We start from the raw sequence: 11,830 nt of genomic DNA on the forward strand, positions 1-11,830 counted from the left end.
GCATCCTCACCCTACAGGGGACAGGGTTGGGGACAGGGTTAGGGACAGGGACGGCCACCCTCCCCCCAGCTCCAGCTGCTTCCCTAAGCGTGCGTTTCTCTTTGCTTTGCAGGTGGAGATTTCTTACGCTGGGAAGGAGCTGAATTGCTCAAACAAAGGGTCCCAGGCAGCTTTTCAGCTCCCCAGACATCTCCAGGGACTTTTTCATTCTTTGCCTGAAAGGGCGACGGGGCCGCTGCCACCGGAGCGATGCTGGCGGGAGCGGGAAGGGCGGCCAGAAGAGCTGCGTCAGCTCCTCGGCTTTCAAATCACCTTCAAACCCTGGATTTCCTTACCATGATCCCTCCGTCAGCCCGGGAGCTGGGGCACGGCCGGGGGGCTTTGCCGGGTGGAGAATAAACGGGGACAGCGGTGACAACCAGCGCTGGACAAACCCCTGGGGGGGCTCGAATCCACCCCTGCTACCTTCCCGGATTTTTTTTTTTATTTTTTTTTTTTAGAGTCGGGCAATAGCTTTACACAGCTTCACCCTGCACACTCCTGGAGCATCCCAGGACTCAACTCCAAGCTGGGCAGGGGCAAAATTCCCCCTCGGAGCATCCCAGGGGCCGGAGAGCAGCTCCCCCGCGGCGCCGGCTGCCGGGGAAGGGATGAAGACGCTATGGCCAAATTCTTGGTAAAACTCCAGCGGTATTTTCGGCGCAAACCCCTGCGTTTCTTCACCTTGCTGGCTCTCTACCTGGCGGCCGGCAGTTTGGTTTTCCTGCATTCGGGTTTTAGCGGGGAGCCCCGGGTGGCGGGGGGGCAGCGAGGGGCGGGCGAGGGCCCGGGGCTGCCGGCCCTGGGGGTGATGGAGCTGAGCCGAGGCTTGAAGAGGGCGGTGACGGTGACAGCGACAGCCGGGGGCCGGCGACACGGCCCCTGGTTCAAAAGCCCCTCCAGGGGACCGGCGGAAAGAGGCAAAGGAGGAGAGCACGGCAGCAACCGGAGCAGAGCGCTCAGGAGCAGGAGCGGCCGCGAAAAGGAGGAGGAGAGAGGTAAGGGCTGGGGACAGGAGTGTCATAGAATCCTAGAGTCCGAGAATTGGCTGGGTTGGAAGGGACCTCAGAGCTCATCAAGTCCAACCCTTGCTCCACTCCCGCTGCAGTTCCCAGCCCATGGCACTGAGTGCCACATCCAGGCTCTTTGGAAATATCTCCAGGGATGGAGAATCCACCCCTTCCCTGGGCAGCCCATTCCAATGCCTGAGCACCCTCTCCAGAAAGAAATTCTTTCTCATGTCCAACCTAAACCTCCCCTGGCACAACTTGAGACCTCTTGTGCCCTCTTGATTGCTGAGAGTTGCCTGGGAAAAGAGCCCAACCCCCCCCTGGCTCCAACCTCCTTTCAGGGAGTTGGAGAGAGTGATGAGGTCTCCCCTGAGCCTCCTCTTCTCCAGCCTCAACACCCCCAGCTCCCTCAGCCCTTCCTCACAGCACTTGTGCTGGATCCCTTCCCAACCTCCTTGCTCTTCTCTGGACCTGCTCCAGCACCTCAATCTCCTTCCTGAGCTGAGGGGCCCAGAACTGGACACAGGACTCAAGCTGTGGCCTCCCCAGGGCTGAGCACAGGGGCAGAATCCCTTCCCTGGACCTGCTGGCCACGCTCTTCCTGAGCCAGCCCAGGATGCCATTGGCCTTCTTGGCCACCTGGGCACACTGCTGGCTCCTCTTCAGCTTCCTGGCAATCCAGACTCCAAGGTCCCTCTCTGGCTGCTCTCCAACCACTCTGTCCCCAGCCTGTCCTGGGGCTGGCTGCTCCTGGGAAGCCTCCTGTGCCGGGGCAGTAGTCTCTGAGATGGTTTAGTTGTGCATCCCCACCAGGAACAGGTTTCCAAGCTCTTGCATTTACTTCAGGCTCATCCTTAGGTACCTGTGACTCCAGCCCTGAGCTTTCCTCCCTGCCTCCTGATACAGGGCACTGCTGGCCCCCAGGCTCTTCCCAGAAAGATCTTCTTGCTCTCTCCCTCCCTCCCTAAGTGCCAGTAATCCACTTTTCCCATTATTCCTCTTTCCCACTTGTGCATCATGGAGCTCCTTGCTGGGACAGGGGCTGGGGAGCACCCCAGCATCATCCCCCCCCTTTGGCCATGGGCCAAATTTCAGTTTTCATTCTTTTTGGCCTCACTGAATGTTAAACCCAGATCTAACTGGTTGGTCGTGTGCTCAGGCAGGGGAATGCAGGCAGGGCTGAGGTTTGGCCTCTGGAGCCAGGAGATCCCTGCCTGGCTGCTTGTGCTGTCGAGCACATTTTATTAATGAGCAAGGAGAAGCAGCTCTAGTAGCTCTCATTGATTTTTAAAATGTCAGTTATTTATCCTGAAGGCAGCTGGATGCAGACAGAGCTGCTCAGCTCGGGTGGCCAGGAGCTGCCCAGGAGCTTTCATGTCCCGGTGGCTTTTCAGCTCCCTCCCTGGCAGAGAGGCTGTGGCTGCCCCATCCCTGGCAGTGTTGGATGAGGCTGGTGGGAGGTGTCCCTGCCCATGGCAGAGGGTGGAATTAAACGATCTTAAAGGTCTCTTCCAGCCCAAACCGTGCCCCAGTTCTGTGTCTCATCACTCAGGGCAGGAGCTGCAGCACTGGAGTGTTGGGAAAGCTCGGATGGGGATGGGGACCTGTTGGGATGCTGCCAGGCTCTTCTCTGCACATCACTGATGTTCCCTCCCCTCTCCTCAGCCCCAGGGTGGGCAAAATCTCTACTGGGGGGTTACAGGTCTGTGGGGACCTGAGAAACCCTGTCCCCAAACTGGGGTCTCCTCCTGAGCATCCTGGGGGGAGCTGCGGCTCCTTGGACCCTTGGTGGAGCAGGGGGTGTGGAAGAGCAGATGTTCCTGCTGGGAAAAAAGCAGGAACCCCCAACCTCGTGGGTGGGTGGGGGTTATGAGGATCACAGTGCTGAGCCAGGCTTGGCTGGGGGGTTCCTCCTTGGTCCCCAGCAGCTCTGTGCTCACAGTTGTCCAGGCAAGATGCTTGGTCCAGGCTTGGAGGACGCTGAAAAATAGCTCATGGTGCTTAAGGGATGTTCTCATGCTGAAGTTAGAAGAAAGGGGGGGGTTACCCACCATGCCCCTCCCCAGGGGGGTCTGCAGGGGCCTTTCCAAGGTGCCTGTGGCTGTGTTGCTCCATTAATGTGAGGTGACATTGAGCAAATCCTCAGCAGATGGTTTGGGAGCCCAAGCTGTCAGTCACCAGAACCTCCCCATGCAGTGGCTCCTGTCCCCAGCCATATGCCCACCCCAATTAACCTCCAGGGGTGCCATGGCAGGGGCTGGGGCAGGGACACGGGGCTGGGGGGTTGATTCTTTAGCTGCTTCTAGGTGGCCTGGGAATCTGGTTCCCCCTTTTTAACCTCATCGCATTATTTTGATTTTTGCTTATTTTGAATTTTGATTGTTTTGATATATTGACCTTTAAGATCACCAAGTCCAACCACTGCCCCCATGCTGCCAAGTCCCATCTAAACCACGTCCCTCAGCACCACATTTATGTGGTTTTTAGACACCCCCCAGGGACGGGGACTCCACCAGCTCCTTGGGCATCTTCCCCCCCCTTTCCTTGCAGCAGGGGAATATCGTACCCAGAGGCCACATTCCTAAAGCAGACCAAGGGGTTAGGGCACCCTTATTGAAGGAAAAACCCAAAGAAGGGGGTGAGGATCAGAGGCTCAGCCCGGGCTGGTTCTTACCCCCCTTTTTACCCTCCTCCCAGCACGATACATCGGCTGCTACGTGGACAACACCCGGCGGCGGGCGCTGCGCGGTGTCTCCTTCTTCGACTACAAGAAAATGACAGTGTTCCGTTGCCAGGACAACTGTGCCGAGCGGTGAGGCGGGAGATGGCACCTCTGCTCCATCCTTTCCCACCCCCCCTAACCCCTCCTTGCTCTCACCCTTCCCTGCTCCGGCTGCTTTTTCCCCACTTTCCTTCTTTTGCCTTTTGGTTTCGTTCATTTGTAAAATGCGTTTGTGTTTTGTTGTTTGGGGGTTTTTTTTGTTATTTTTCTGTTTGTCAGGACCCCAGGTCCTTCCCCACATCCCTAGGGATGATGGGCTCCAGCTGGGTGCTGGGGGAGCCTTGAGATCTTCCAGAAACCCCCCCCCCAAAACACCCTCCCAGAGCTTCCCAGCAGCCACATGGAGCCCTTGGGCAGGAGTTTTTTCCTTTCCTCAGTGTCACCCAAAGGTTGTGTCCCCAACTGTGATCTGTGCCAGGTGGCACCCCCACAGTCTGGTGTCCCCAGACTCCCCCAGGACCCCAAACCCCTCCTGGCAGGGTCCCAGGACACCCATCAGGGACATGAAACTCCCCCAGGAGCCCAAACCCCCCCTGGCAGGGTCCCAGGACACCCATCAGGGACATGAAACACCCCCAGGAGCCCAAACCCCTCCTGGCAGGGTCCCAGGACACCCATCAGGGACATGAAACACCCCCAGGAGCCCAAACCCCTCCTGGCAGGGTCCCAGGACACCCATCAGGGACATGAAACTCCCCCAGGAGCCCAAACCCCTCCTGGCAGGGTCCCAGGACACCCATCAGGGACATGAAACACCCCCAGGAGCCCAACCCCCCCCTGGCAGGGTCCCAGGACACCCATCAGGGACATGGAACTCCCCCAGGAGCCCAAACCCCCCCTAGCAGGGTCCCAGGACACCCATCAGGGACATGGAACTCCCCCAGGAGCCCAAACCCCTCCTGGCAGGGTCCCAGGACACCCATCAGGGACATGAAACACCCCCAGGAGCCCAAACCCCCCCTGGCAGGGTCCCAGGACACCCATCAGGGACATGGAACTCCCCCAGGAGCTCAAACCCCTCCTGGCAGGGTCCCAGGACACCCATCAGGGACGTGTCCCCTGCTGAGGGTTCATCTTCTCCAGCAGGATGCTTTCCAGGGTGCTGTTCCATCTGCTCTGGGATGGAATAGGATGGGAGAGAATGAGGAGAGGGATAGAGTCAGAAACGGAATAAAATCAGAAGTGGAAATTGGGATAAAATAGAAAAAAAAGGGAGACTAGAAAAGAGGGAAAGTTAAATAAGGCAGGGCAGGACAGGTTAGAAGTGGAATGGAATAGGGTGGAGTAGAATTAGGATAAATCTGAAATCTTTCCAGCTGGAAGGACCCTCCTTCCAAGGATCACCCAGTCCCCCAGCCCTGGGTTTGATCTGGGAATGCTCCTGGAAACCCCCTGGAGGCAGGGGGCTGCCTGGGGATGTGCTGAGCCCCCAGCCCCATCTCCCTCTCCCCAGGGGCTACCTGTACGCGGGGCTGGAGTTCGGGGCCGAGTGTTACTGCGGGCACAAGATCCAAGCTCCCAACGCCAGCGAGCTGGAATGCAACATGGAATGCAAGGGGGAGAGGAGCAACCTCTGCGGAGGAGCCAATCGGCTCTCGGTCTATCGGCTGGAGCTGGCCCAGGAATCCGCCCGGAGGTGTAAGTGGGAGGCATGGAATGGGAGAACCCCCTGGTGGTGCCGCTGGGAAGGAGTTGTGGTGATTCCCTGCTATGGGAAAAGGGTCAGAGATGGGGGGAATTAGGGTGGGAGTGGGTTAGGGTTGAGGATGGGGGGGGGTTGGTTCTGTGGGATGTGGGAGGATGGAAAAGAGGAGGGTGGGGTGGGAATGGGGAAGGGGCAAGGGGAGGAGTGGGAAAGGAACAAGGACAGGAATGGGAAAAGAACAAGGACAGGAATGGGAATGGGAAAGGAGCAAGGACAGGAATGGGAAAGAAACAAGGACAGGAAGGGGAAAGGAACAAGGACAGGGATGGGAATGGGAAAGGAACAATGACAGTATTGGAAACGGAACAAGGACAGGAATGGGAAAAGAACAAGGACAGGAATGGGAATGGGAAAGGAGAAAGGACAGGAATGGGAAAGAAACAAGGACAGGAATGGGAAAGAAACAAGGACAGGAATGGGAAGGGAGCAGGGACAGGAATGGGAAAGAAACAAGGACAAGAATGGGAATGAGAAAGGAGCAAGGACAGGAATGGGAATGGGAAAGGAGCAAGCGTAGGAATAGGAAAGGAACAAGAACAGGAATGGGAATGGAACAAGGACAGGATTGGAAAAGGAACAAGAACAGGAATGGGAAAAGAACAAGGACAGGAATGGGAATGGGAAAGAAACAAGGACAAGAATGGGAAAGGGAAAGGAGCAAGGACAGGACTGGGAAGGGAGAAAAGAGCAAGGACAGGAATGGGAAAGGAACAAGAACAGGAATGGGAAAAGAACAAGGACAGGAATGGGAAGGGAGCAGGGACAGGAATGGGAATGGGAAAGAACAAGGACAGGAATGGGAATGGGAAAGGAGCAAACGTAGGAATAGGAAAGGAACAAGAACAGGAACAAGAATAGGAGGGAATAAAATAATAGCCCCAGCCCTGCTCTCCTGGCTGGCTCCATCCCTCCTGCTGCCTGAGCTGCTAAAAATTAGGGAGGAAAAAAGACAAAAAAGCCAACTTTGCTGCTGGAAGTTTTGCTTTGCTTTTGCCCTGTTGCCCCACGTTGGTCCCCGGGGCTGTGCAGGCAGGGGGGGGACAGGGCCAGGGGGGGTCCCGAGCCCGGGTGGGATTTGGGGTGGCTCAGCAGCAGTGCCAGCAGCAGGGGGGGTCTCTCTGCCCTGGCAGATGGCAGTGCCATATTTCGGGGGTGCTTCCACCGTCCAGAAAACCTCTCCGTGGCTCTGCCCGTCAGCCAGAGGATGCTCAACATGTCTGTGGATAAATGTGTGGATTTCTGCACAGAGAAGGTACCCGGGGAGGGGCAGGGGGGGCAAAGCTTCGTCAGCAAAACGTTCACTGCACGGGGTCACGCTTTGGTTTATCTGCTGAAAGCTGGGCAGGAGCCATGGGGGGGCCTGCAGTGCTCATCAGCAGGCAGGGGGGGATTTATTATTTATTATTTATTATTTATTATTTATTATTTATTATTTATTATTTATTATTTATTATTTATTATTTATTATTTATTAATTTTTATTGTTATTTGTTATTTATTATTCTTTATTCTCTATTCTTTATTCTTCTTTATTCTTCTTTATTCTTCTTTATTCTTCTTTATTCTTCTTTATTCTTTTCTTTATTCTTTTCTTTATTCTTTTCTTTATTCTTTTCTTTATTCTTTTCTTTATTCTTTTCTTTATTCTTCTTTATTCTTCTTTATTCTTTATTCTTCTTTATTCTTATTTATTATTTATTATTTATTCTTCTTTATTATTATTTATTATTTATTATTTATTATTTATTAATTTTTATTGTTATTTGTTATTTATTCTTTATTCTCTATTCTTTATTCTTCTTTATTCTTCTTTATTCTTCTTTATTCTTCTTTATTCTTCTTTATTCTTCTTTATTCTTCTTTATTCTTTTCTTTATTCTTTTCTTTATTCTTTTCTTTATTCTTTTCTTTATTCTTTTCTTTATTCTTCTTTATTCTTCTTTATTCTTTATTCTTCTTTATTCTTATTTATTATTTATTCTTTATTCTTCTTTATTCTTATTTATTATTTATTATTTATTATTTATTATTTATTATTTATTATTTATTATTTATTATTTATTATTTATTCTTCTTTATTATTATTTATTATTTATTATTATTTATTATTTATTCTTCTTTATTATTATTTATTATTATTTATTATTTATTATTTATTATTTATTATTTATTATTTATTATTTATTATTCATTATTTACTACGACTATTATTATTATTATTTATTTATTATAAGGTATTCATTAATGACAATTATTTATTGAATTTGCCATTTACGTTCTTTATTAATCACTAATTACAATTAGATAACTTCCTCTGACAGGGAATGAAGAGAGATCTATTCCAGAGCTGGGAGGGGGGGGATGCTGGGGGTCCTGGGGAGGAGATGCTGGGGGGAGGATACTGGGAGGGGGGTACTGGATGGACTGGGGGATGCTGCAGAGCAGCCTGAGCTGCTCAAGGGCCAGGACTGGGGAGCCCTGGGGCTGGGGGAGGGTTTGGGCAGGGGCAGGAGCTGCTGACCCCCTCCCCATCCTCCCTGCAGGAATACCCCCTGGCAGCCCTGGCAGGCACCTCCTGCCTCTGTGGTTTCCCCACCTCACTCTTTACCCTCCACGAGAGGGAGGATGAGCAGCTCTGTGCCCAGAAATGTCCTGGGGAGGAGTTTGAGAGCTGTGGCAGCCCCGAGTACCTCCTGGTCTACCAAACCCAAGTCCAAGGTGAGCTGGGGCCGCAAAAGCTGTCACTGGGGGAGGAGAGGTTAGGGTTAGGGTTAGGGTTAGGGTTAGGGTTAGGGTTAGGGTTATGCTTGAGGACCCAGATTCAAGTGGTTTGGCTTCAAAGCAGCTCAGGCTTAACACTTTTGGGAATATTTAGAGCCCTTTGGAGGGTTCAGGGCTCTTTGGGGTGTCCCTGTGTGCTTTAGGCACATTTCCCTATAGTGGTGGCATCATGGAATTGTTTTGCTTGGAAAAAAACCTTTAAAATCATTCAGTCCAACCCTTCCCTCATCCCCACATCCCCAGAGCTCTGAAACCCCTCCAGGGATGATGGGGACTCCAGCCCTGCCCTGGGCAGCCTGGGCCAGGCCCTGACAACCCTTTCCAGGCAGAAATTCTTCCCCAGCTCCAACCCAAACCTCCCCTGGCACCACTTGAGTTGTGCCAAAAGTTCCTCTTGTCCCATCCCTTGTTCCCTGGGAGCAGAGCCCGACCCCCCCTGGCTCCAACCTCCTCTCAGGGGGTTGCAGAGAGCCAGAAGCTCTCCCCTCAGCCTCCTCTGCTCCAGGATCAGCACCCCCAGGGCCCTCAGCTGCTCCTCACAACTTCTCCAGACCTTCTCCATGTTCTCCAGACCCTTCTCCTTACCCTCCATCCCTTCTCCTTGCTCTCCAGCCCCTTCCCCAGCTCCATTCCCTCTCTGGACACATCCATCCCCTCAATGTCCTTCTGGTTATGAGGGACCCCAAAACTGACCCCAGGATCCAAGCTGCAGCCACACCAATGCTGAGCACAGGGATCCAACCCTTCCCTCAGCTGCTCCTCAACAGTTTTCTAGACCTTCTCCTTGTGCTCCAGACCCTTTCCCAGCTCCATTCTCTTCTCTGGACACATCCATTCTCTTCTGGTCATGAGGGACCCAAAACTGACCTCAGGATCCAAGCTGCAGCCAAACCAGTGCTGAGCACAGGGATCCATCCCTTCCCTCAGCTGCTCCTCAACAGTTTTCCAGACCTTCTCCTTACCCTCCAGACCCTTCTCTATGTTCTCCAGACCTTCTCCTTACTCTCCAGACCTTTCCACAGCTCTATTCCCTTCTCTGGACACTCTCCATCCCCTTCTGGTCATGAGGGACCCCAAAACTGACCCCAGGATCCAAGCTGCAGCCACACCAGTGCTGAGCACAGGGATCCATCCCTTCCCTGCTCCTTCTGCCCACCCTATTTCTCCTCCCCCCCTCCCCTGTGCCTCTCCAGGAGGCAGCAGGGAGCAAAGGGCCGTGTCTGGAGGAGGAGGCCGGGTGATGCTGGCAGAGCTTTGATGTCTCTCTGGGGGTGTTCTCTTGGCAGACAACCGCTGCATGGACAGGAGGTTTCTGCCCACCCGTGCCAAGCAGCTGGTGGCCCTGGCCAGTTTCCCTGGAGCTGGCAACACCTGGGCTCGTCACCTCATCGAGTTGGCCACCGGCTTCTACACCGGCAGCTACTACTTTGATGGCTCCCTCTACAACAAAGGTGAGGAGGAGAAATCATTGCTGGGGGCCCAGCAGTCCCCCCAGAACCAGGGGGACATCCTGGTGCCACCCTTTTTGGGCAGAGCTGGGTCGGTGCTGCTCCCTGGAGGTTGTCCCATCCCTGGAGGTGTTCAAGGTGGGGTTGGATGGGGCTGGGAGCAACCTGGGCTGGTGCTGTCCCTGCCCGTGGCACTGGGTTGGAACTTTGTGGGTTTTTAAGGTCCTTTCCAACCCAAACCAGGCTGGGGTTCTATGGTTGGTCCTGGTTCAATGGGTACTGGAGGGACCCCACGGTGCCCTGGCTGTCACCTCACCCCCTGTCCTTGGGTAGGACCCATCTGGGGCAGAACTGGGGCTTCTCCATCAGCCTGCTGGTTGTTAACCTGCTCCAGGGCTTGGGACTTTCTAGAGGAGGAGCCAACCTGGCAAACAAACCAAGTTCTGCACTTTTTGCCCCCCTAGAAGGGAGGCTTGGGGTCAGATTTCCCCAGGAGCTGGTGTATGGCACATCCTGAAGAACTGGTCCTTGCTGCCCCCCCTGCCCGGGGTCTGTGTGGCTTTTACATGACTCCCAACTGGGGCAAATCCATGATTTCCATCTAGGAAAAGGCTTCCAGCCCCATCTGCTGCTGTCCAGCTGCTTCCCAACCTGGTGTCCCCCTGGATCTGCCTTTTCCCTTTGATTTATTTTCCTCCTCCTTGGCCCCGGATGCCGCTCAGGCGCCGTTTGCTCCTTCCCTGCAGGGTTCAAAGGGGAGAGGGACCACTGGAGAAGTGGGAGGACCATTTGCATCAAAACCCATGAAAGTGGCCAGAAAGAGATCGAATCCTTTGACTCAGCCATCCTGCTGATCAGGAACCCCTACAAGGCCCTGATGGCCGAGTTCAACCGCAAATACGGGGGCCACATCGGCTTCGCCTCCCACGCCCACTGGAAAGGCAAAGGTAGGATGGGATGGTTCTGATCCCACCAGAGCCAGTTGGGCCCCAGTGGGGATGCTGGGACTTAAATCTCTTCTTAAAAACTCAGCTTGAGTCCAACCCTTGCCCCCAGCACTGCCAAAGCCACCCCCACCCCATGTCCCTCATCCCCACATCCCCAGAGCTCTGAAACCCCTCCAGGGATGATGGGGACTCCAGCCCTGCCCTGGGCAGCCTGGGCCAGGCCCTGACAACCCTTTCCAGGGAGAAATTCTTCCCCAGCTCCAAGCTAAACCTCCCCTGGCACCACTTGAGTTGTGCCAAAAGTTCCTCTTGTCCCATCCCTTGTTCCTTGGGAGCAGAGCCCGACCCCCCCTGGCTCCAACCTCCTCTCAGGGGGTTGCAGAGAGCCACAAGGTCTCCCCTCAGCCTCCTCTGCTCCAGGATCAGCACCCCCAGGGCCCTCAGCTGCTCCTCACAACTTCTCCACACCTTCTCCATGTTCTCCAGACCCTTCTCCTTACCCTCCATCCCTTCTCCTTGCTCTCCAGACCTTTCCCCAGCTCCATTCCCTTCTCTGGACACATCTATCCCCTCAATCTCCTTCTGCTTATGAGGGACCCCAAAACTGACCCCATTATTCATGGTGCAGCCACAGCAGTGCTGGGCACAGGGATCCATCCCTTCCCTCAGCTGCTCCTCACTAGTTTTCCAGACCTTCTCCTTGCTCTCAGACCTTCTCCTTACCCTCCAGACCTTCTCCAAACCTTCTCCTTACACTCCAGACCCCTCTCCATGTTCTCCAGACCCCTCTCCATGTTCTCCAGACCCCTCTCCATGTTCTCCAGACCCCTCTCCATGCTCTCCAGACCTTCTCCATGTTCTGCAGACCTTCTCCTTCTTCTTCAGACCCTCTCCTTACCCTCCAGACCCTTCTCCATGTTCTCCAGACCCCTCTCCATGTTCTCCAGACCTTCTCCATGTTTTCCAGACCCTCTCCTTACCCTCCAGACCTTCTCCAGACCCTCTCCTTACTCTCCAGACCCTCTCCATATTTTCCAGACCCTCTCCTTACCCTCCAGACCTTTCTCCATGTTCTCCAGACCCTTCTCCATGTTTTTCAGACCTCTCCTTACCCTCCA

The 11,830-nt window shown here is 53.9% G+C and overlaps 1 protein-coding gene across 1 annotated transcript in view; it reads left to right on the top strand.

Moving 5' to 3' along the window:
• Positions 1–577: 577 nt before the first annotated feature.
• The window catches only part of WSCD2 (WSC domain containing 2), a 12,154-nt gene continuing 901 nt past the window's right edge, over positions 578–11,830 (top strand). The window contains exons 1-7 of the mRNA XM_071763114.1: positions 578–1,037; positions 3,747–3,861; positions 5,285–5,469; positions 6,667–6,788; positions 8,080–8,254; positions 9,604–9,768; positions 10,512–10,712. Of these exons, the coding sequence (XP_071619215.1) occupies positions 662–1,037; positions 3,747–3,861; positions 5,285–5,469; positions 6,667–6,788; positions 8,080–8,254; positions 9,604–9,768; positions 10,512–10,712 (1,339 nt within the window). The 5' untranslated portion in view covers positions 578–661. The remainder of the gene's footprint in view (positions 1,038–3,746; positions 3,862–5,284; positions 5,470–6,666; positions 6,789–8,079; positions 8,255–9,603; positions 9,769–10,511; positions 10,713–11,830) is intronic.

The sequence above is a fragment of the Heliangelus exortis genome, chromosome 19 (assembly GCF_036169615.1).
Source record: "Heliangelus exortis chromosome 19, bHelExo1.hap1, whole genome shotgun sequence".
Taxonomy (NCBI): domain Eukaryota; kingdom Metazoa; phylum Chordata; class Aves; order Apodiformes; family Trochilidae; genus Heliangelus; species Heliangelus exortis.